Consider the following 21,931-nt stretch of genomic DNA (forward strand, 5'->3'; position numbering starts at 1 on the left):
TCTGATATAACTGATGAGTTGAGAAATAGTGTTGAAGTTGTTGTGGGGTTTTTTTTTTTTTTCTTCCTTTAAGGATGGGAGGGAGGGATAGGACTGAAAAAGGAAGCAATGAGTTATTAACTTTCCAGATGTGGTCAAATTATTGCTATGACTTTTGAGCCTTTTCAGAGCTATTTAAACTTAGACGGATCATGCAAGTACCTCCTACTTTTTTTTTTCTGCATTTGCACTGAAGCTCCAGTACAAGTAGCAAAATTAAAGAATAGAAAAAGATGTTATGAGCAAATCTTGAAACTTGTGAATAACATAAATGTACTAATAGCACATTATACATTAGTTCTTTTGATAAGTATACTTCATTTGAATGTGTTTTGTTTTAGGGGTTTTTAAGCTCAATAATTAACATTTAAGAAAAGTAAAACTCTCTATATAATCAATGGTGATTATATTTATAGTATACTACTTCAAAACTCTTGCTCCCAAGAGTTTTATCAGGCTAACTCTTTGTCTTTCTTGCTAGAATACAAAAATATCAGAATTATACATTCTTAAGCTAAATCTTGCTTTAAAGCTAAATCCATGTTAAGGTGAAAAGAAAACATGAAATTCCCAAAGAACGTCAGAATTATTTTTATGAGATTTTACTAGTATATCACGTTTCACACAGAGCTATAGGTTAGCCACCCACAATGAGATGTGTTCAAGATATTCTTTCAGCCTGTACTTTAAATGTCCTGAGTTTGGTGCCAGAACCCTGTCACACAAAAGGTATTTCTTTATTTCCTTCCATCTCAATATGATATAAATCTCCTGGTCTCTTTTTGGAACTCCTTTAGCATTACTAAGTTTCACAGAAGGAAACAATACTCCAAGTTTGCTTCCATTGACTCTGTCCTTCACTTCCAACAGGGAGCATAAATGACTAGTTATCCAAAAAGGGCCATCGAGAGAGAAATTAAGCCATATCTCAATAATAAAAATATTCTATTTTCGGCTGGGCATGGTGGCTCACTCCTGTAATCCCAGCACTTTGGGAGGCCAAGGTGAGTGGATCACCTGAGGTCAGGAGAGACCAGCCTGGCCAACATGGTGAAACCCCGTCTCTACTAAAAATACAAAAAAATTTAGCCAGGCGTGGTGGCTCATGCCTGTAATCCCAGCTACTCGGGAGGCTGAGGCATGAGAATCGCCTGAACCTGGGAGGTGGAGGTTGCAATGAGCCAAGATCACACCACTGCACTCTAGCCTGGGCAACAGAGACTTGGTCTCAAAAAAAAAAAAAAAAAAAAAAATTATATTTTCTTTATCACTTCCCCCACTCTCAACGTATTCTTGCTGTCAGATGGCCTCCACTGAATCAAGCATTTAAAAAATGCTCTACTGTTTCTCCCAATGCATTAGAATGCCTTCAAGTGTCTAAGCGTAGATCATGACTGCTTCATTCCAGGTGTCTCACATCTGGTGCTAATCCTGCAGTGACCACTGTAATAAAGCAGGAAGTGCCTTTGCCTGGCTTTTATCCTAGCCATTCTCCAAAGGGCTCAATGAAAAGTTGGACTTGGAATGTGAAAGCTGTTTAGTTTTTAAGAACAGCAAGGAAAATCACAGCTTAGGACATCAATACCACAACAGGGCTTCATTTCCTTGGAATCACAGAAATTGCTATCCGTTTTTATTTTGTGTTACATGGAAAATATTAGCTTTCATTGGTGACACTTTCAAGCAAAAAAACCAAAAGTATGTAAATATAGATAGGATTTTATTTTTTGTTTCTAAGTCTAAAAAAAGATAGCTATTTTTTGTTTCTAAGTCTAAAAACAGAATAGCTAAAGTGATTTGTACTGAAAAACAGATGAGCACTTGGAGAACACTCATGATTCTTGACACAGCTGTCTTTTCCTGTGGTCATTCACTCTAGACAACAGAAAATAGCAAAAAACACATTATAACAGCTGTGATGGAGTCAGATGCATCCATTTACAGCAAGTCCACAACCATGGCAAATACCAGTGAATTCCAAGCCAGCCATAAAAGTAAGAGCTAAGCCCCTGAAGTTTACCAAGAATCAAAGGCAGTGCTATTTTTATTTCTCTCCACCCTTTTGTTTCTAGAGCAATACATGTTGAGGAAAGAATTAAAGGAAGCAAGGAAACAAAGAGAGTGGGAAGTTGTAAAATACATATATGTGTATGTGTAAATATATAATTTATATTTATCTAGTAGTGGCTTTTCCAGATTATCTTGCTAGAGATTTATCTACCTTCCAAATAAGCCTTGAAGTGCTAAATTTATAGTTTTAGATAGGTTACCACCTCCCCAAATTTACCAAACTCCTAAAATATTATTGTTTTAATCTGACTAAAAATAGGCCAGGTACAGAGACTCAGGCGTGTAATCTCAGCATTTTGGGAGGTCAAGACAGGAGAACTGCTTAAGTCCAAGAGTTCCAGATCAGCCTGGGCAACAAAAAGTAAAAAATTAGCCAGGCATGGTGGTGTGCAGCTACTCAGGAGGCTGAGGTCGGGGGATCGCTTGAGCCCAGGAGGTCGAGGCTGTAGCAAACTGTGATTGTGTCACTGCACTCCAGCCTTGGCCACAGAGTGAGACTCTGTCTCAAAAAAAAAAAAAAAAAGCAAAAAACAAACAAAAAAGACTAAAAATAAAATCTTTTAAATGATCTTCATTAATTTTAATTATTTTTGTGTTACCATATGGTTCATGTATTTGCCATATGCTTAATTTTTACTTTTTTTTTTTTTTTTTTGAGACAGGGTCTCACTCAGTTGCCCAGGCTGAAGTGCAGTGGCATGATCATGGCCCACTGCAGCCTCAACCTGCTGGGCTCAAGTGATCCTCCTACCTCAGCCTCCCAAGTGGCTGGGACCACAGGCATACACCACCACACCTGGCTAACTTTATTTTTTGTAGAGATAGAGTTTTGTTATATTGCCCAGGCTGGTCTCAAACTCCTGGCCTCAAGGGATCTTCTGGCTTCAGCCTCCCAAAGTGCTGGGATTATAGGAGTAAGCCACTGCATTTAGCCTGCCATACACGTTTAACTCTTAAGTTTGATGACTTCTAAATTTCTTTTCATGCCAAGCTTTTTGGGGGACATATAACTGCCACACAACATAAGTAAATGTGGCAGCCATAAATGGCACAATAGAGGTGATATGGCTGAAGAAGAGGATTCAGGAAAACAAGGGTTACATTAACAGAGTGATGATTGAATGGGTGGATGTAAGGCAATTTCAAACAGCTTGCCAAAGGAAAGCCTCATTTTTCCATTTTCTTGTACAGTATCTAATTTCTGGCTCCTCATTTCCTCAGTGATCTGAAAATTATGAAATTCTAAATAAAGTGTCATCTTTCTTGCAACAAGTCAATGAACAGAAAGCTCCCATCAACAATGCAGATATTTCCTAAAGCTCCTGCTGATTATTTCCTGAATGTCTACCCCACAAACCACACAAAAAGTTCTTTGAGAACAAGAAACTGACTCTACCCCATGACAAATTCAGCTTCTGTGTGCGTTCATGCATGTGTGTGCATGTGTGTATATATTTTAAAAGAGGATTAAGAAGTATAATAATATTCAGCTGACAGTAATGAGTTACCATAAATTGCCTTTTATTACCAAATTAAGATTGAAATTTAGTCCTTTCTCAATGCTGTGGTAAAAATACAGGAAAGAATTTCTCCTCATTGTGTATTTGTACCTATAGCTGCAGTAAAAGTGTTTTTGCATTCCTTATCAAAGATTTATACCAATAGAATCACCAGATACACCATTATATTTAGGTCATTCCTCTCCAAATTTAAAATAATTCCATCTTTATTCCACATGCCACCCTTAGAGTAATCATAAAACACAAAGGCAAACTTGTGAAATTAAAAAAATTCTATAATTTACTAAGTCTCCAGGTACATAACTAAGCCTAAACTTATCTATTAATAAAATAACATTATGGAGAACTTTGTTTTAAACACTCTTTCAACCTACCAAAAATTATAGATATTCCCACTTTTGCAAAAAACTCCCATCTTCTGCATTCTGTTCGTTTCAATTATTCAGGGCAACCCAGGCTGATAATTACACAGTCCCCAGTTGCTGAGTAAAAGTGATGCTTAATTAGCCAGCAGGAAAGATCGATTAAGATCCAGCAGGGCATCTCATGAGGTTCTCTCACATTCCTGAACGGAATAGATTCTGGCTGTGCCCTTCCGAAGGATAAAATTCTCTGTTTCTACACAGTTTCAATGAGGTTTTTAGAGTAGATACTAAGAACGGTCAGCCACACAAATTAAATCTCAATCATAACCCTGCAGATGCTCTTCCTTTGCTAAGAATATTCAGTTTAAACATTCTGAATCACATTGCCACCAGGTTTGAAAAAGCTAAAGGAACACTCACTTATCCCTTGCTCTCATTCAGTTACCCATTTCAAGCAATAGGTGGTCAGAAAATATATTATAAAGGAAAATTTTTATTTTTTCCTCCCCCAGGCAAGTGTTTGCATCTGTCAGATGCTCACATTCTTAAAAGCACAAATTAGCTCAGGGCTTCTTATTTTTAAAAAATGAACATATTTTAACCCAGTTCAGGAATAAAACATCCCAATATGGTCAAAGAATTGACTTGATAAGTTTCATTTAAGTTTTCTATGAGGGAAGGAGATGTGGAAGTAAAATCAGTACCAAAAATCATCATGAACATTATCTCATACTGCCTAACACTTTCTCATAATTTGGACATGCATAAATGTTTATCTTTCACCATTTTTTAGTTAAATGCAAAAGTAGTCAATGAAGGCTAACATAAAAATCCAAAGCTAAAAGCAGAATAATTACCTCAAGATACATACATAATTATCAAAACATTTTTATTTTGGTAAACTACACTAACTATGCTTGCCTGCCTCCAATTCAATTCAGCAAATATTCATTAAGTTTCTGTCAAGTATAAAGAACTATGATAGGTATCATATGTATGTCTTACCTTGTGACTTTATTTTACTGATTATAAATTGTTTTAAAGCTTATGAAGAAGATTAATGGAACCAGTTTATACAAACCTGGCTTTGATTTGCTGAAAGCCCCGTAGAATATGGTCTCTGTGATCCCTTGCAACAGCGCTGAGGTTCTCATTCCGCAAACCTTCTGCCAGAAACTCTTCAGCATCTAAAAGAAAAGGAAAGTTGATAAAACAGAAAAAATGTACTATGGGATGTACTATGGGAGAAAGGAAAATCAGAAGGATTGAGAAATGGGTATTGTTTTCTTTTTAAAAACTTCACAGTTGTGGCACAATGTGAATGTGCTTAATGCCACAGAACTGTATACTTTATAATAGTTAAGATGGTAAAATTTATATTTTGTATATATTACCAGAATAAATAACTAAAATTTTATATATACCTGTAGGCGACATGTTCTAATAATCCAAGACCTTGCTATGAATTTAGAAAACTATCACCTATATTAGCCATAAGAAATAACTATTTTCTAAATCATTTTAAGTAAACATTTACATATTAATTATCACTAATGGCAGAGGATGGACTGTAAATTTCTTTCTTTTTTTGTTTGGAGATGGAGTCTCACTCTGTTGCCCAGGTTGGAGTGCAGTGGCGTCATCTCGGCTCACTGCAACCTTCACCCGCCGAGTTCAAGCGATTCTCCTGCCTCAGCCTCCTGAGTAGCTGGGACTACAGGCGCAAGCCGCCATACCCAGCTAATTTTTGGTATTTTAGTAGATATGGGTTTTCAGCATGTTGTCCAGGCTGGTTTCGAACTCCCGAGCTCAGACAATCTGCCTGCCTCGGCCTCCCAAAGTGCCGGGATTACAGGGGTGAGCCACCACACCCGGCCTGGACTGTCAATTTCATAAATACGTAAATATTATAAATAAGTCACAGAAAGTCACAGGCCAATAGAAGCTACAAAAAAATACCAATGAATAGAGCCAAAATAAAAAAATAGAGCTGAACTGCAAAAATAAAAAACAAAAGGGCAGGCATTCAAACAAGTGAAGGAACCCACATAGGAAAGAAAAACGTCTTCAAGAGACGGGAACTGCAATTAATGTGAACATACATTATAAAATAGGGACATGATGGAAATTCATAATATGAAACAAATCATGTTATGTTGAAGGAAGAAATTGGGGGGGTCTACAAATTTTCAAAGACAAAATACACTGATAGTGATTACAACTGCCAGAAATACTAGCTACACATTTTATTCTGCACAAAAGGTTTGTCATCCCCCAAAAGCATATAAATAATATAGTTAAAATTTTCCGCCTCCAAAAATTGTGCCTGTAATATGAAACTGTATCATATATATCAGGGGTCCCCAACCCCTAGGCCACATAGAGGAACCTTATTTCCTCAGTGATCTGATAATTATGAAATTCTAAATAAAGGGCCACATGGTAGGAGGTGAGCAACAGGTAAGCAAGTGAAGCTTCAGCTGTATTTACAGCTGGTCCCCATCACTTGCATTACCACCTGAGCTCCATCTCCTGTCAGTTCAGTGGCAGCATTAGATCCTTATAGGAGCACAAACCCTATTGTGAACTGTGTATGTGAGGGATCTACGTTTTGTGCTCCTTATGAGAATCTAATGCCTGACGATCTGTCACTGATTCCTGTCACTCTCAGATGGGACCATCTAGTTGCAGAAAAACAAGCTCAAGGCTCCCACCGATTCTACATTATGCTGAGTTGTATAATTTTTTCATTATATATTACAATGTAATAATAATAGAAATAAAGTGCACAATAAATCTAATGCTCTTTAATCATCCCCAAACCATCCCCCGACCCCTGGTCCATGGAAAAATTGTCTTCCATGAAACCAGTCCCTGGTGCCAAAAAGGTTGGGGACCCCGATATATACTATCAACATATTGCTATGAATTTATATAGTTGGATAAATACACCTAAAAATTTGTTTTATATTCACATCATTTAACAACACTAGGCCAGGCGCGATGGCTCATGCCTGTAATCTCAGCACTTTGGAAAGGCCAAGGCGGGCAGATCATGAGGTCAGGAGATTGAGACCATCCTGGCCAACATGGTGAAACCCCCCTCTCTCTAAAAATACAAAAATTAGCTGGGCATAGTGGCACACCCCTGTAGACCCAGATACTTGGGAGGCTGAGGCAGGAGAATCACTTGAACCAGGGAGTTGGAGGTTGCAGTGAGCTGAGACTGCACCACTACACTCCAGTCTGGCGATAGAGAAAGACTCCGTCTCAAAAAACAAAAACAAACAAACAAAAAAACACCAAACAAAAAATCCTAAACAGCCATCTCTAGGACTTTTGACAAGATACAAAGCCCTGGAAATTGAATATTTCACAAAGCCACCATCGGCATCCAAGTTCTGCATTGTATCTATCGCATATGTGATTTAATGGGTTCCACTAGGGTCCTCTGAATGCTAACGAAAGAGGAAATGGGAAGCTGAATTAAAAGGCGAAAATAAATGGCATCTAAGATTCAATTTATGTAATATATCATAACAATAGAATAAAGAAAAAAAACCACATGATCATCTCACTAGACACAGAAGAAGCATCAACAAAATTCAACAGCCCTTCGAGATAAAAATTCTCGACAAACTAGGAATAGAAGGAAGCTTCCTCAAACTAATAAAAAGCATTAACACAAACCCACAGCTAACATTGTACTTAATGACTAAAGCCTGGCCAGGCATGGTGGCTCATGCCTGTAATCCCAACCTTCTGGGAGGCTGAGGCAAGAGGATCACCTAAGGGCAGGAGTTTTGAGACTAGCCTAGATGATATCGAGAGATCCCCTCTCTACAAAAAATAAATTTAAAAAAATTGGCTGGTGCATGCCTGTAGTCCTAGCTACTCAAGAGGCTCAAGTAGAAGGATCACTTGAGCCTGGAAGTTTGAGGCTGCAGTGAGCCATGACTGCGCCACTCCAGCCTGGGTGACAGAGCAAGACTCTGTCTCAAAAAAAAAATTGTAAAAGAAAATAAATGGTCGAAGACTGAATACTTTCTCTATGTTCCTTAGATCAGGAATGAGATAAGGATGTCTGTTCTCACCACTTATACTGAACATTGTACAGGTGATGCCAGCCAGGACAATTAAGCAAGAAAATGAAATAAAAAGCATTCAAACTGGAAAGGAAGAAATAAAACTATCTCTATTTGCAGATGACATCTTGTATATGGAACACCCTAAGGAATCTATTAATAAACTATTAAAAGTAATAACCAAGTTCAGCAAGTTTGCAGGATATAAGATCAATGTACAAAAATTAACTGTATTTCTTTTTTCTTTTCTTTTCTTTTTTTTTTTTTTTTTGAGATGGAGTCTCACTCTGCCTCCCAGGCTGGAGTGCAGTGGCGCAATTTCCGCTCACTGCAACCTCTGGCTCCTGGGTTCAAGCTATTCTCCTGCTTCAGCCTCTGAGTAGCTGGGACTACAGGCACGCAACACCACGCCTGGCTAATTTTTGTATTTTTAGTAGAGACAGGGTTTCTCCTTGTTAGGTAGGTTGGTCTCAAACTCCTCAGCTGATCCACCTGCCTCAGCCTCCCAAAGTGCTGGGATTACAGGTGTGAGCCACCTCGCCCAGCCAATCAACTGTATTTCTATATAGTGGCAATGAGCAAACAAAAAGGACATTAATAAAATTCCATTTAAGATAGCATGTAGGGCTGGGCGCGGTGGCTCAAGCCTGTAATCCCAGTACTTTGGGAGGCCGAGACGGGCGGATCACGAGGTCAGGAGATCGAGACCATCCTGGCTAACACGGTGAAACCCTGTCTCTACTAAAACATAAAAAAAAAAAAAAAAAAAAAAACTAGCTGGGCGAGGTGGCGGGCACCTGTAGTCCCAGCTAGTCGGGAGGCTGAGGCAGGAGAATGGCATAAACCCGGGAGGCGGAGCTTGCAGTGAGCTGAGATCGGGCCACTGCACTTCAGCCTGGACGACAGAGCGAGACTTCCTCTCAAAAAAAAAAAAAAAAAAAAAAAAAAGATAGCATGTAGGATGGGCATAGTGGTCCATGCTTGGGATTATTCCCAGCACTTTGGGAGGCCAAGGCGGGCAGATCATTTGAGCCCAGGAGTTGGTCAACATGATGAAACCCCGCCTCTACAAAAAATACAAAAATTAGGCAGGCATGGTGGTGCTCATCTGTGGTCCCAGCTACTCAGGAAGCTAAGGTGGGAGGATCACTTGAGCCCAGGGAGGTTGAGGCTGCAGTGAGCTGAGATCACATCACTGTACTACAGGCTGGGTGACAGAGCAAGACCTTATCTCAAAAATAAAAAACAAAAATTTAAAAAAGAAATAAAGCAGGTAAAAGAATTAAGAATTAAGTACAGGTAAAATAAATAGAACATACTCTATGTTCATGATCAGAAGACAATATCGTTAAAATGGCAATACTCCCCAAACTGATCTAAAGCTTTTATGTAACCCCTATCAAAATCCCAGCTGGTTTTTTTTGCAGAAATTGAAAAGCTAATCCTAAAATTAACTCGGAAACGTAAGGAATCCAGAATGGCTCAAACAATTTTGAAAAAGAAAGACAATGGCCGGGCGTGGTGGCTCACACTTGTAATACCTGCACTTAGGAGGCTGAGGTGGGTGGATCACCTGAGGTCAGGAGTTCGAGACCAGCCTGGTCAACATGGAGAAACCTCGTCTCTACTAAAAATACAAAAATTAGCTGAGTGTGGTGGCTGGTGCCTGTAATCCCAGCCACTTGGGAGGCTGAGGCAGAATAATTGTTTGAACCTGTGAGGCGGAGGTTGCAGAGAGCCAAGATCGTGCCACTGCACTCCAACCTGGGCAACAGAGCAAGACTCTGTCAAGAAAGAAAAAAAGAAAAGAAAGAAAGAGAGAGAGAGAGAGAGACAGAAAGAAAGAAAGAAAGAAAGAAAAAGAAAGAAAGAGAGAGAGAGAGAAAGAAAGAAAGAAAGAAAGAAAGAAAGAAAGAAAGAAAGAAAAAGAAAGAAAGGTAAAAAGAGAAGAAAGAAAAGTAAAAAGAAAAGAAAAAGAAAGACAAAATTGGAGGACTCACACTTTCTGACTTCAAAACTATAGCAATTAGGAAAATATGGTACTGGCATAAGGATAGAGACAAAGTTCAAAGGAATAGAATTGGAAATCCAACCCTCACACTGGTGGTCAATTTTTGCAAGAGGGCCAAGACAATTAAATGTTGAAAAAGTTGTTTTTTCAACAAATGGTGCTGAGACAACTGAGTATACACATGCAAAAGAATAAAGTTGGATTCCTACCTCACACCATATAAAAAAATTAACTAAAAATGGATCAAAGTCCTAAATATAAGAGCTAAAACTATGAAACTCTTAGAAAAAGACAGGTGTAAATCTTCGTGTCTTTGGATTAGGTAATGTTTTCTTAGACATGACACCAAAAAAAAAAAAAAAAAAAAGCAACCAAATAAAAAAATAGACAAACAGGGCACCATCAAACTTAAAAGCTATCGTGCTTCAAAGAAGGCCAACAAGAAAGCAAAAAGATAACCCACAGAATGAGAGAAACTTTTTGCAAATCATATAGCTGATAAAAGACTTGTATGTAGAATATACTAAAACTCTTATATTTCAATAATAATAAGACAAATAGCCCAACTGAAAAATGAGAAAAGGAACTGAATAGACATGTCTCTAAAGAAGATACACAAATGACCAATAAGCACATTAAAATTTGTTTAATATCACTAGCCATCAGGGAAATGCAAATCAAAACCATGAAATATCACTTCACACCCACTAGAATGGTTACAGGCAAAAAAACAACAACAATGAATGTTGTTGAAAATGTAGAAAAATTGGAAACCTTATACATTGCTAGTAGGAGTGTAAAACAGTGCAGTCACTCCCAAAAATAATCTAGCAGTTCCTCAAAAGGCTAAACAACGAATTATCATAGGATCCAGCAATTATATTATTAGGAATATATCTAAGAGAAACAAAAACAGGTGCTCACACAAAAACTTGTACACAAATGTTCCTAGCAGCATTATTCTTTCTTTCTTTCTTTTTTTTTTTTTTGAGACGGAGTCTCGCTCTGTAGCCCAGGCTGGAGAGCAGCGGCCAGATCTCAGCTCACTGCAAGCTCCGCCTCCTGGGTTTATGCCATTCTCTTGCCTCAGCCTCCCGACTAGCTGGGTCTACAGGCACCCGCCACCTCGCCCGGCTAGTTTTTTGTATTTTTTTTAGTAGAGACGGGGTTTCACCGGGTTAGCCAGGATGGTCTCGATCTCCTGACCTCGTGATCCGCCCATCTCGGCCTCCCAAAGTGCTGGGATTACAGGCTTGAGCCACCGTGCCCAGCCTATTCTTTCTTTCTTTCTTTTCTTTTTTTTTTTTATGAGACAGGGTCTCGCTCTATTGCCCAGGCTGGAGGGCAGTGGTTCGATCTCAGCTCACTGCAACTTCTGCCTCCTGGGTTCAAGTGATTCTCATGCCTAAGCCCCCTAAGTAGCTGGGACTACAGGTGCATGCCACCATTCTGGGTTAATTTTTGTATTTTTAGTAGAGATGGGGTTTCATCACATCGCCCAGGTTGGTCTTGAACTCGTAGACTCAAGCAAGCTTCCTGCCTCAGCTTCCCAAATTGCTGGGATTACAGGCATGAGCCATCACGCCTGACAAAGCAGCATTATTCTTAATAGCTAAAAAGTGGAAACAACCCAAATGTCCATTAATTGATGAATGGATAAATAAAATGTAGCATACAATGGAATATTATTCAGCAATAAAAGGACATGAAATGCTGATATGTGCTACAACATGGATGAATCTTTAAAATCATTATGCTAAGTGAAAGGAGCCAGTTACAAAGGACCACTTATCGTATGATTCCATTTACATGAAATATATAGAATAGGCAGATCTACAGAGACAGAAAGTAGAAAAAGAAAGAAAGGGAGAGGGATCGGAGAGTGAAGGCTAAGAGGTTCAGGTTTTCTTTTGGTGTAATGAAAATGTTCTAAAATTTATTGTGGTGATAGTTACACAATTCTGCGAACATACTAGAAACCATTGAGTTGTGTGCTTTAAATGTGTGAGTTGTATAGTATGTGAATTACATCTCAATGAAGCTGTTTAAAAATATAAATAAATATCTGTAATCTCAGCACTTTGGGAAGCCAAGGTAGGAGAATTGCTTGCGCCCAGGAGTTCAAGATAAGCCTGGGCAAAAAGCAAGACCCTGTGTCTATTAAAAAAAAAAAAAAGTATTAAATTAGCTGGACATGGTGGTGCATACCTGTAGCTACTCAGGAGGCTAAGACAGGAGAATGCATTGAGTCCAGGAGTTCGAGGTTGCAGAGAGCTATGATTAACCCACTGCACTCCAGTTGGGTGACAGTGCAAGACTCTCTCTCAAAATACTATATTGAATATTTTTAAAACCTTTAATTCTACTTTTATTATATTTACACTTTGAAAATCGTCGTTAAAAAAATATATGTGTATATATATATATGTATCTGTGTGTGTGTATGTGTGTGTGTGTATAAATGACAACACCTACACATCCTTTTGAGCTTTCAAAATTTCAAGGAAAGTGAAAACATCTCTCAAGCACCCAGAGAGAAAAAATAAGACACCTACAGAATGACAGCAACAAGAACAACAAAATCAAAATGGCCTTGCTACAAAATGAGCATCAGAAGATGAGATGTGTACAAAGTTTTAAAGGAAAAATGGTGTGCTCTAAGAATTCTAAACATAGAATTCTAAATATGTTGGTTTGGCTATATAGAAGGAGAAAATCTTCTCAAGTATATATTCTGATCCACAAAGAGAAAGAGGTGGTGATAAATGTCAAACTGCAAAACAAGTTAAATCTAGATCACAGCCAGGCGCACTGGGTAACGCCTGTAATCTCATCACTTTGGAAGGCTGAGGCGGGCAGACCACTTGAGGTCAGGAGTTTGAGATGAGCCTGGCCAACATGGCAAAAACCCATCTCTACTGAAAATATAAAAAAATTAGACGGGCATTATGGCGGGCACCTGTAATCCTAGCTACTTGGGAGGCTGAGGCAGGAGAATCCCTTGAACCCGGGAGGCGGAGATTGCAGTGAGCCGAGATCACGCCAGTGCACTCCAGCCTGGGCAACAGAGTAAGACTCTTTGTCTCAGAAAAAAAAAAAAAAACCAACCAACAAACAAAAAAATGCAATCACTGTGGTCTATATGGTTTAAAATTTATAAAAGTATTAATATCAAAAATAATTATTGGCTGGGCACGGTGGCTCACACCTGTAATCCCAGCACTTTCGGTGGCTGAGGCGGGTGGATCACCTGAGGTTGGGAGTTCGAGACCAGACTGACCAACATGGAGAAACCCCATCTCTACTAAAAATACAAAATTAGCCAGGCGTAGTGGCACATGCCTGTAATCCCAGCTACTCCAGAGGCTGAGGCAGGAGAATTGTTGGAACCCAGGAGGCAGAGGTTGCGGTGAGCTAAGATCATGCCATTGCTCTCCAGCCTGGACAAGAAGAGTGAAACTCTATAAAAACAAAACCAAAACAAAAATTCTTATGGTGAGACAATGTAAAAAATGTAAAAATAGTCTAATTCCCAGTTAGAAAATGAATAGAGAGGAAAATATATACTAAATTATACATTTACATAGGGTCATTGGATACTACTTCATCCTTGACAGTGATAATTAAAGATAATGGGTTTAACTACGATTTTTCAAAGTGTAAATGTAATAAAAGTAGAATTAAAGGTTTTAAAAATATTCAATATAATAAAATATAGAAAAGAGAGAAGCAAAATAGCATAAAAGTGGAACTCATAAAATAAGATGACAATTGTGAAAAGTTAGACTTCCGTATTAAAAGCAAAAATTTTTGTACTGTATCAAAAAATTAAACAAGTTTAATTACTATTTAAAAGATACCCAAAACAAATGCAGCTGAAAATAAGAGAGGTGTACAAAACATCCCAGGCAAAATGATTTTTTAAAAGCAAGAATGGCAATAATTCATATCAAAATAGAATTAAAGAAACTATTTTTAAAAGGCCAAAGATGGTAATTTCATTTGATGTAAAATATAATCCACAATAGATATGACCTGTTATGTGCTAACTAGCACACTAAAATATATACAATGAAAACTGTGAGAGAAGCAGAAATTATTTTTTTAAAAAAACTAATTTAATGCTACTGCTAGTCTTGGACAGATGAAATAGACAAAAATAAATAATGATTTGGAGTGCTGTCCAACAGAAACAGAATGGAAGAAACAGAATTTAAAACATTTCATTTTAAATTTTCTAGTAGCCTCATTTAGAAAGTACTAAAAAGAGGGGTGAAATTAATTTTAATGGTATTTATTTTTTATTTAACCAAAAATACTATTTCAATATGTAACCAATATAAAAATTATTCCTGGGCTATTTTACTTTTTTGGCATTACATCTTCAAAACCCAGTGTGCATTTGCTTTTCTTTCTTTCTTTTTTTTTTGAGACAGAGTTTCACTCTTGTCACCCAGGCTGGAGTGCAATGGCACTATCTCAGCTCACTGCAAACTCTGCCTCCTGAGTTCAAGTGATTCTCCAGTCAGCCTCCTGAGTAGCTGGGATTATAGGCACCTGCCACCATGCCTGGCTAATGTTTGTATTTTTAGTGGAGATGGGATTTCACCATGTTGACCAGGCTGGTCTCGAACTCCTAACCTCAGGTGATCCGCCTATCTTGGCTTCCCAAAATGCTGGGATTACAGGTGTGAGCCACCGTGCCTGGCCCCGAGTGTGCCTTTTACACTTATATCTCGGTTCAGACTAGTTACATTTCAAATCCTCAATAGCCACAGATAGAGAATGGCTACTACGATGATCAGTGCAGATATAAAGGATTCCAATAATATAATTAATAGGAAAGATGATAGAATTCCCTCTCTACATGGTGAAACTCCCTCTCTACTAAGACATGGTGAAACTACCTCCCTACTAAAAATACAAAAATTAGCTGGGCATGGTGGCACGCGCCTGTAGTCCCAGGTACATGGGAGGCTGAGGCAGGAGAATCGCTTGAACCCGAGAGGCAGAGGTTGCAGTGAGGTGAGATTGTGCCACTGCACTCCAGCCTGGCAACAGAGCGAGACTCCATCTCAGAAAAACAAACAAACAAACAAACAAAGCAGAATACAAACTTTACAAACTACTACGAAAAATTTATAAATATTGATTAAACACTGAATTACAGGAAATATCAATAATTTCTTAACAATTATAAATTAGAAAGATTTTTTTTTCTTCTTTTTTTGAGACAGGGTCTTGCCTTGTCACCCAAGCAGGAGTGCAGTGGCACAATCACGGCTCACTGCAGCCTCAACCTCCCGGGCTCAAGTGATTCACCCACCTCAGCCTCCCAAGTAGCCAGGACTACAGGCTCACGTCCCCCTTATTTATTTATTTATTTATTTAGAGACAGAGTCTAACTTATGTCACCCAGGCTGGAGTGCAGTGGTGTGATCTCGGCTCACTGCAACCTCCACCTCCCAGGTTGAAGTGATTCTCTTGCCTCAGCTTCCCAAGTAGCTGGGATTAGAGGTGCCCGCCACCACGCCTGGCTAATTTTTGCATTTTTAGTAGAGATGAGGTTTTACCATGTTAGTCAGACTGGTCTCAAACTCCTGACCTCAAGTGATCCTCCCGCCTCTGCCTCCCAAAGTGCTGGGATTACAGGTGTGAGCACTGTGCCTGGCCAATTTTTAAAAATTTTTTGTAGAGATAGGGTTTCACCATGTTGCCCAGGCTAGCCTCGAACTCCTGGGCTCAAGAGATCCTCCTGCCTCAGCTCCTAAAGTGCTGCAGGCATGAGCCACCGTGTTTGGCCTAGAAAGATCTTATTTTATTACCACAATGAAATAAAACCAGAACTTGATATCAAAAAGAGTAAACAAACCTCTCTACACTTAAACATTAAAAACACATACTCCTACATATATTATGAGTCAAAGAGAAACTAAAAAATTATAATTACCACTTAGGAGAAAACAGCCTATATAACATGTTATAAGATATGACCAGCATCATGGAGTGACAAATTCGTAGATTTAAATATTTTCAATGTTAAATAAGAAAGAACGAAAGTAAATGCAATAAACACCAAACTCGAGAATTTAGAACAGAGCAATAAAACAAGTCTATGGGAAAAAGGAGGAAGGAAACAATAAAGATAAAAACAGAAATTAGTATATCAGAACAATGGTTTCTAACAGTGCTCTCTGGATTCACAAGCCTCTGATAAGAAAGACAAAGTGGGAATTCCCTTCTCCTCACTCCCCTTTGATGTAATCACAAGTGCTTGGCTTTTATATGCCAGGATTTCACATAAGGTTTTATTTTTTTAAGAGTTCCATTGTACAACTTAGTGGGTAAAAATCATAAGCCTTAAAAATGGGGGGAAAGGCCAGGTGCAGTGGCTCACGCCTATAATCCCAACACTTTGGGAGGTCCAGGCGGGTAAATTGCTTGAACCCAGGGATTCGAGACCAGCCTGGGCAACATGATGAAACTCCACAGAAAAATACAAAAATTAGCCAGGCATGGTGGCGCATGTCTGTAGTCCCAGCTACTTTGGAGGCTGAGGTAGAAGGATTGCTTGAGCCCAGGAGATGAAGGCTTCAGCGAGCTGAGATCGTGCCATCGCACTCCAGCATGGGCAATAGAGTGAGACTTTGTCTCAAAAAAAAAAAAAAAAAAAAAAAAAAAAAAAGGCAGGGGAGGAACATATAAATGTTACATAAGTGTAACAGCTGGAATTTTTCAGAGATGGGGGAAATCCAGTAAATGATAAACCATTAGTAAATGCAATCAAGAAAAAAGGAGAGAAAGCACAAATATACAAAAATTAGGCAGAATGAAAAGGAGCAAAAACAAATAAAATTTTTAGAAAGATCATGAAATACTTTACAAAAGTGGTAAGAGTTCAAGTTCTTTTACTTTTTTTCTTTGTACTTGTGATAACGAGAATCATTTTATCCCTTTAAAAAGCTATTGTGAAAAATAAAGTGCCATGTAAACAAAATAAAATACCAGGCAAATAAATTTGAAAATCTCAATGAAAAGTTGCTGAGAAAAATATAAATTTCTAAAACTAAATTGAGAAATAAAAAACCTGAATTCTGAATAAGCTAATAAGCAGGGGGAAAGAAAGTTGCCAAAATGTTTTTTATTTATTAATTTTAAGTTTAGATAGTTTTATACATGTCTTTCAAACCTTTGAGTAATAAATAATTCTCATTCTGTATAAAGTATCCCAGAGCATATAAAAAGAGGAAAAGTTCAAATATTTGGTAAAAGCTAGCATAATCCTAGTTCTAAAAGCACAGAAAGCAATCAGTTTAAGGTTAGTAGAGAGACAAAAATCCTATATAAAATACTAATAAGTCAAACTTAGTAATACATTAAAATATTAATATAAAGCTTATACTGGGAATGTAAAGATGTTTCAATACTATTGATTCATTGTATATTTCTTTAATAGGTTAAAAAATCTAAAAAATTTCCTGATAAATGGGAAAAATGTCATCTAATGGTATTTATATCTACTAGTGACAAAACTGTAGTAAAACAGAAGTATTCCCCAATGCCAAAACTTTATGATTAAGATACTAAGGAAAGAAACTGTAGACCAATATATAATACATTTGCCCTTCAATTTAGAAGATGTTGCTACTCACAGTGAATGTGATCTGCAGGTGCCTGAGCAACTTCACTGCTGTACTTCACTACTCACTACTGAACAGCAAAGAGACTTAACAAGTTCCCTCGATAAGTCACCTCTCTATTTAACCAAGCTCCCCATCAATCTGATGGGTTTTCCACTAAGCGATCAATCTTTTTAAAATAAAATCTTCCCTAATATATACATCAGATCATGTCACATCAGGATAGGCTGGGCTACCTATGAGGTAGATACTACTGTTCCATTTTCTGGGTAAAGAAACTTGCTCCCAGGTTACACACCTAGCAAGTGGTACAACCAAGATAGTCTTACCATAAGATCCAGCAGTCATGCTCTTAAGTATTTATCCAATTAAGCTAAAAATTTATGTCCACACAAAAATCTGCAAGTGAATGTTTATAACACCTTTTTTCATAATTGCCAAAGAGTGGAAGCAACCAAAATGTCCCTCAATAGGTGAATAGATAAACAGACTGTGACACATCCATACACTGGAATATTATTCAGCATTAAAAAGAAATGAACTCTCGGCTGGGTATGGTGGCTCACGCCTGTAATTCCAGCACTTTGGGAGGCCAAGGTGGGCAAATCACTTGAGCCCAGGAGTTCGAGACCAGCCTGGGCAGCATGGTAAAACCCTGTCTCTACCAAAAATACAAAAAAGAATTATCTGGGCATGGTGGTGCGCACCTGTAGTCCCAGCTACTAGGGAGGCTGAGGTGGGAGAATCGCTTGAACAGGGAGGCGTAGGTTGCAGTGAGCCGAGATTGTGCCACTGCACTCTAGCCTGGGTTATAGAGCAAGATCCTGTCTCAAAAAAAAAAAAAAACCAGAAATGAACTCTCAAGCTAGAAAAAGATAGAGTTCAAGAGTGGGCGAGGGATAAACAGGTGAGGCACAGGGGATTTTTAGGGTGGTGAAATTATACCGTATGATACTATAATGGCAGATACATGACATCATGCATTTGTTGAAACCTATAGAACTTTAAAACACAGAGTGAGCCTTAATGCCTGCAAATTTCAAGAAATCATTTAGGAGATTAGGAGATTTCAAGAAAGAATGTAAACTGTAACAATGTAATCTAACTGTATTATAAATCTAAGAAATAAATTCACTTAAGGGGAAGGGGAAAAGGTGCTGACCTAAGTAGCTTTGGAAATGAGCAGAGTTTGTAAGACTAAAGGCAAAAGGAACAGAACATAAATACTGAACTCTAGTCAATAAAGTTGTTTGCCACGGGTGTATGGGTTAACAATTCTTATACTGCTATACATGTTTACTGTAATTGAACAATTAAGTAAATGGATGGTGAATGGTGGGTGCCAGGTTTCTCACTGTTGGAGTGGAAAGGAGGGAAACAAGTAGAAAGAATAGCAAGAAGAAGAGTCTAGAATGATCCATGTGGTAATGAATTAGAATTGGAGACATCAGTAAGGGCCCATGTTTCACTTTACATAGATACAGTTGGTTATATAGAGAAACATATAACTCAGGTTATTATTAATATATACACATGTATTTCCTTGCTTTGTCAGCTAAGAGGACCTAAAAGAAATGACGTCACAGTAACAAGGAGCATACCTAGCACAAACATCTTGATTTCTAGTACCAATCTTCAATAAAAGGAACCTAGGCTCCTTAGAAAATGGCTGATTCTAGGACTGGGGCAGGAAATATATAAGATGAGCCTAAAGCATCTTGTAGTGTCAGAAAGTAAGGAAGTGCTGAAAACACACACACACACAAGCACACAGACACTGATGGGATGCATCAAAAGGGGTGCAGGAGGTCGAGTGTAGTGGCTCATGCCTGTAATCCCAGCACTTTGGGAGGCCAAGGTGGGCAGATCACCTGAGGTCAGGAGTTCAAAACCAGCCTGGCCTACATGGCGAAACCTGGTCTCTACTAAAAATATAAAAATTAGTGGGGTGTGGTGGCAGGCGCCTGTAATCCCAGCTACTTGGGAGGCTGATGCACAAGAATCGCTTGAACCTGGGAGGTGGAGGTTGCAGTGAGCCAAGATCACGCCACTGCACTTCAACCTGGGCAACAGAGCGACAGACCGAGACTCTGTTTCAAAAGAAAGAAAGAAAGGGGCACAGGAACCAACTGAAAGAGCTCCTAGTGGCCAAAACTGGATCAATTTCCACAACAAAATAAAATAATATTGGATTATAACCCAAAGTATAAAATAAGTATGCATGATTCCATACTTATATCAATAAATGGTTGAATAAATAAATAAGTGAGGCCAGGCACAGTGGCTTGCACCTGTAATCCCAGTACTTTGGGAAGCTGAGACGGGCAGATCACTTGAGGTCAGGAGTTCGGGACCAGTGCAGCCAACATGGCAAAACCCCATCTCCACTAAAAATACAAAAATTCACTGGGTGTGCTGGTGCATACCTGTAATCCCAGATACTCGAGAGGCTGAGGCAGGAGAATTGCCTGAACCCAGAGGCAGAGGTTGCAGTGAGTAGACATCACACCACTGCATACCAGCCTGGACGACAGAGCCAGACTCCATCTCAAATAAATAAACAAACAAATAAATAAATGGGAGACAAGAGATGAATCTCCCGTGCAGAAGAATTTCAAATAATTTATGTACTACTCCACTCTGAAGTGGGGGGAGCATAACTCCCACTCCTTAAGTGTGGGGTGCACATAGTAACTTTCTTCCAAAGAGTATGGAAAGGATGAATAAGAAATCATCTTACAATAGAGAAACCTGACAAACATCATATCGGCCAGGTGATCAAAGTCAACATTAACAGTCTTAATCATGATGATAGCATGTACACTTGACATGATAGAACGAAAATGGCACTTTTCCTCTGTGATCTTCCTCCTCAAGACCCATAACCCCAGTCTAGTTATGAGAAAAAATACCAGACAAATTTTAATATAGGGACATTCTACAATATACCTCACCAGTACTCTTCGAAACTGTCAAGGTCATCAAAAACAAGAAAGGTCTGGGAAACTGTTACAGCAAGAGGAGCCCAAGAAGCCTAAATTAAATGAGGTATTCTGGATGGGATCCTGGAACAGAAAAAGAACATTAGGCAAAAGCTAAAGAAAACTGAATAAAATGTGGATTTTAGTTAAGAATTTATCTGAGGCCGGGCGCGGTGGCTCAAACCTGTAATCCCAGCACTTTGGGAGGCCGAGATGGGCGGATCACGAGGTCAGGAGATCGAGACCATCCTGGCTAACCCGGTGAAACCCCGTCTCTACTAAAAAATACAAAAAACTAGCCGGGCGAGGTGGTAGGTGCCTGTAGTCCCAGCTACTCCGGAGGCTGAGGCAGGAGAATGGCGTAAACCTGGGAGGCGGAGCTTGCAGTGAGCTGAGATCCGGCCACTGCACTCCAGCCTGGGTGACAGAGCAAGACTCTGTCTCAAAAAAAAAAAAAAAAAAAAAAAAGAATTTATCTGTACTGGTTCATTAAGTGTAACAGAAGTACAATACTAATGTGAAATGCTAACAATAAGAGAAACTGGAGGGGAGAGGAGGAATAGGGGAACTCTGTACTATCTGTTTAATTTTTCTATAAATCTGTAACTGTTCTAAAAATATAAAGCCTATTAATTTAAAAAGTGGCGTATGGTATAATCTTAATGTTTTGCAAATAAAAAAAGATAGGGTTCAATTCATTCGTTAATGTGATCTTTACTGAGTCCTTCCTATGTGCCAGTCAGGCGCTGTGATAAATACCAGAATATTAACAACGGCCATCTCTGGGTAGTGAATTGCTGCCGTTTTCATCATCTTCTTTATATTCTCTATATTTCTAAATGTTCTAAATATATCTTTTTTGAAATCAGAAAAAATAAGTAAAATAAAAACCATTATGAAAGCATGAAGTAATATTACTCACAAATTGGATAGACTTTAATTTTTGGTCCTCATCTTCATTTCACTCAGCAGTAGTGGGTTCAGCTCAAGTAGTTGTGAAAAAGGAAAGGAAGCCCCATGGTCAGAGAGCGAGTGGGGAATAAAGAAGATCCTACAGGAGGTGGAGTGTTAAAGTATATACTTTATTCCTGTAGATGATTAATACTATACATATATATAATTTTGAACATCAACTCTCCTTACTAAATTCACTTTCCTCCAGTTTTCTTGAGTAATAACTGACAAATATCCTTACTAAATTATAAGTAAAATAGCCTATG

General features: G+C 38.5%; 1 protein-coding gene across 19 annotated transcripts in view; it reads right to left on the reverse strand.

The window, feature by feature from the left end:
• The window catches only part of SKAP1 (src kinase associated phosphoprotein 1), a 331,562-nt gene that overhangs the window by 264,482 nt on the left and 45,149 nt on the right, over window positions 1–21,931 (reverse strand). For 18 of the 19 annotated variants that reach the window (XM_037993382.2, XM_037993380.2, XM_037993379.2 and 15 more), the window contains one exon: window positions 5,076–5,181. In XM_037993382.2, coding sequence (XP_037849310.1) covers window positions 5,076–5,181 — 106 coding nt within the window. Of the gene's footprint in view, window positions 1–5,075; window positions 5,182–21,633; window positions 21,835–21,931 lie in introns of those variants that run through there. The other variant, XM_037993389.2, reaches the window with a different exon arrangement.

Source organism: Chlorocebus sabaeus, chromosome 16, assembly GCF_047675955.1.
Source record: "Chlorocebus sabaeus isolate Y175 chromosome 16, mChlSab1.0.hap1, whole genome shotgun sequence".
NCBI classification, from domain to species: Eukaryota; Metazoa; Chordata; class Mammalia; order Primates; family Cercopithecidae; genus Chlorocebus; species Chlorocebus sabaeus.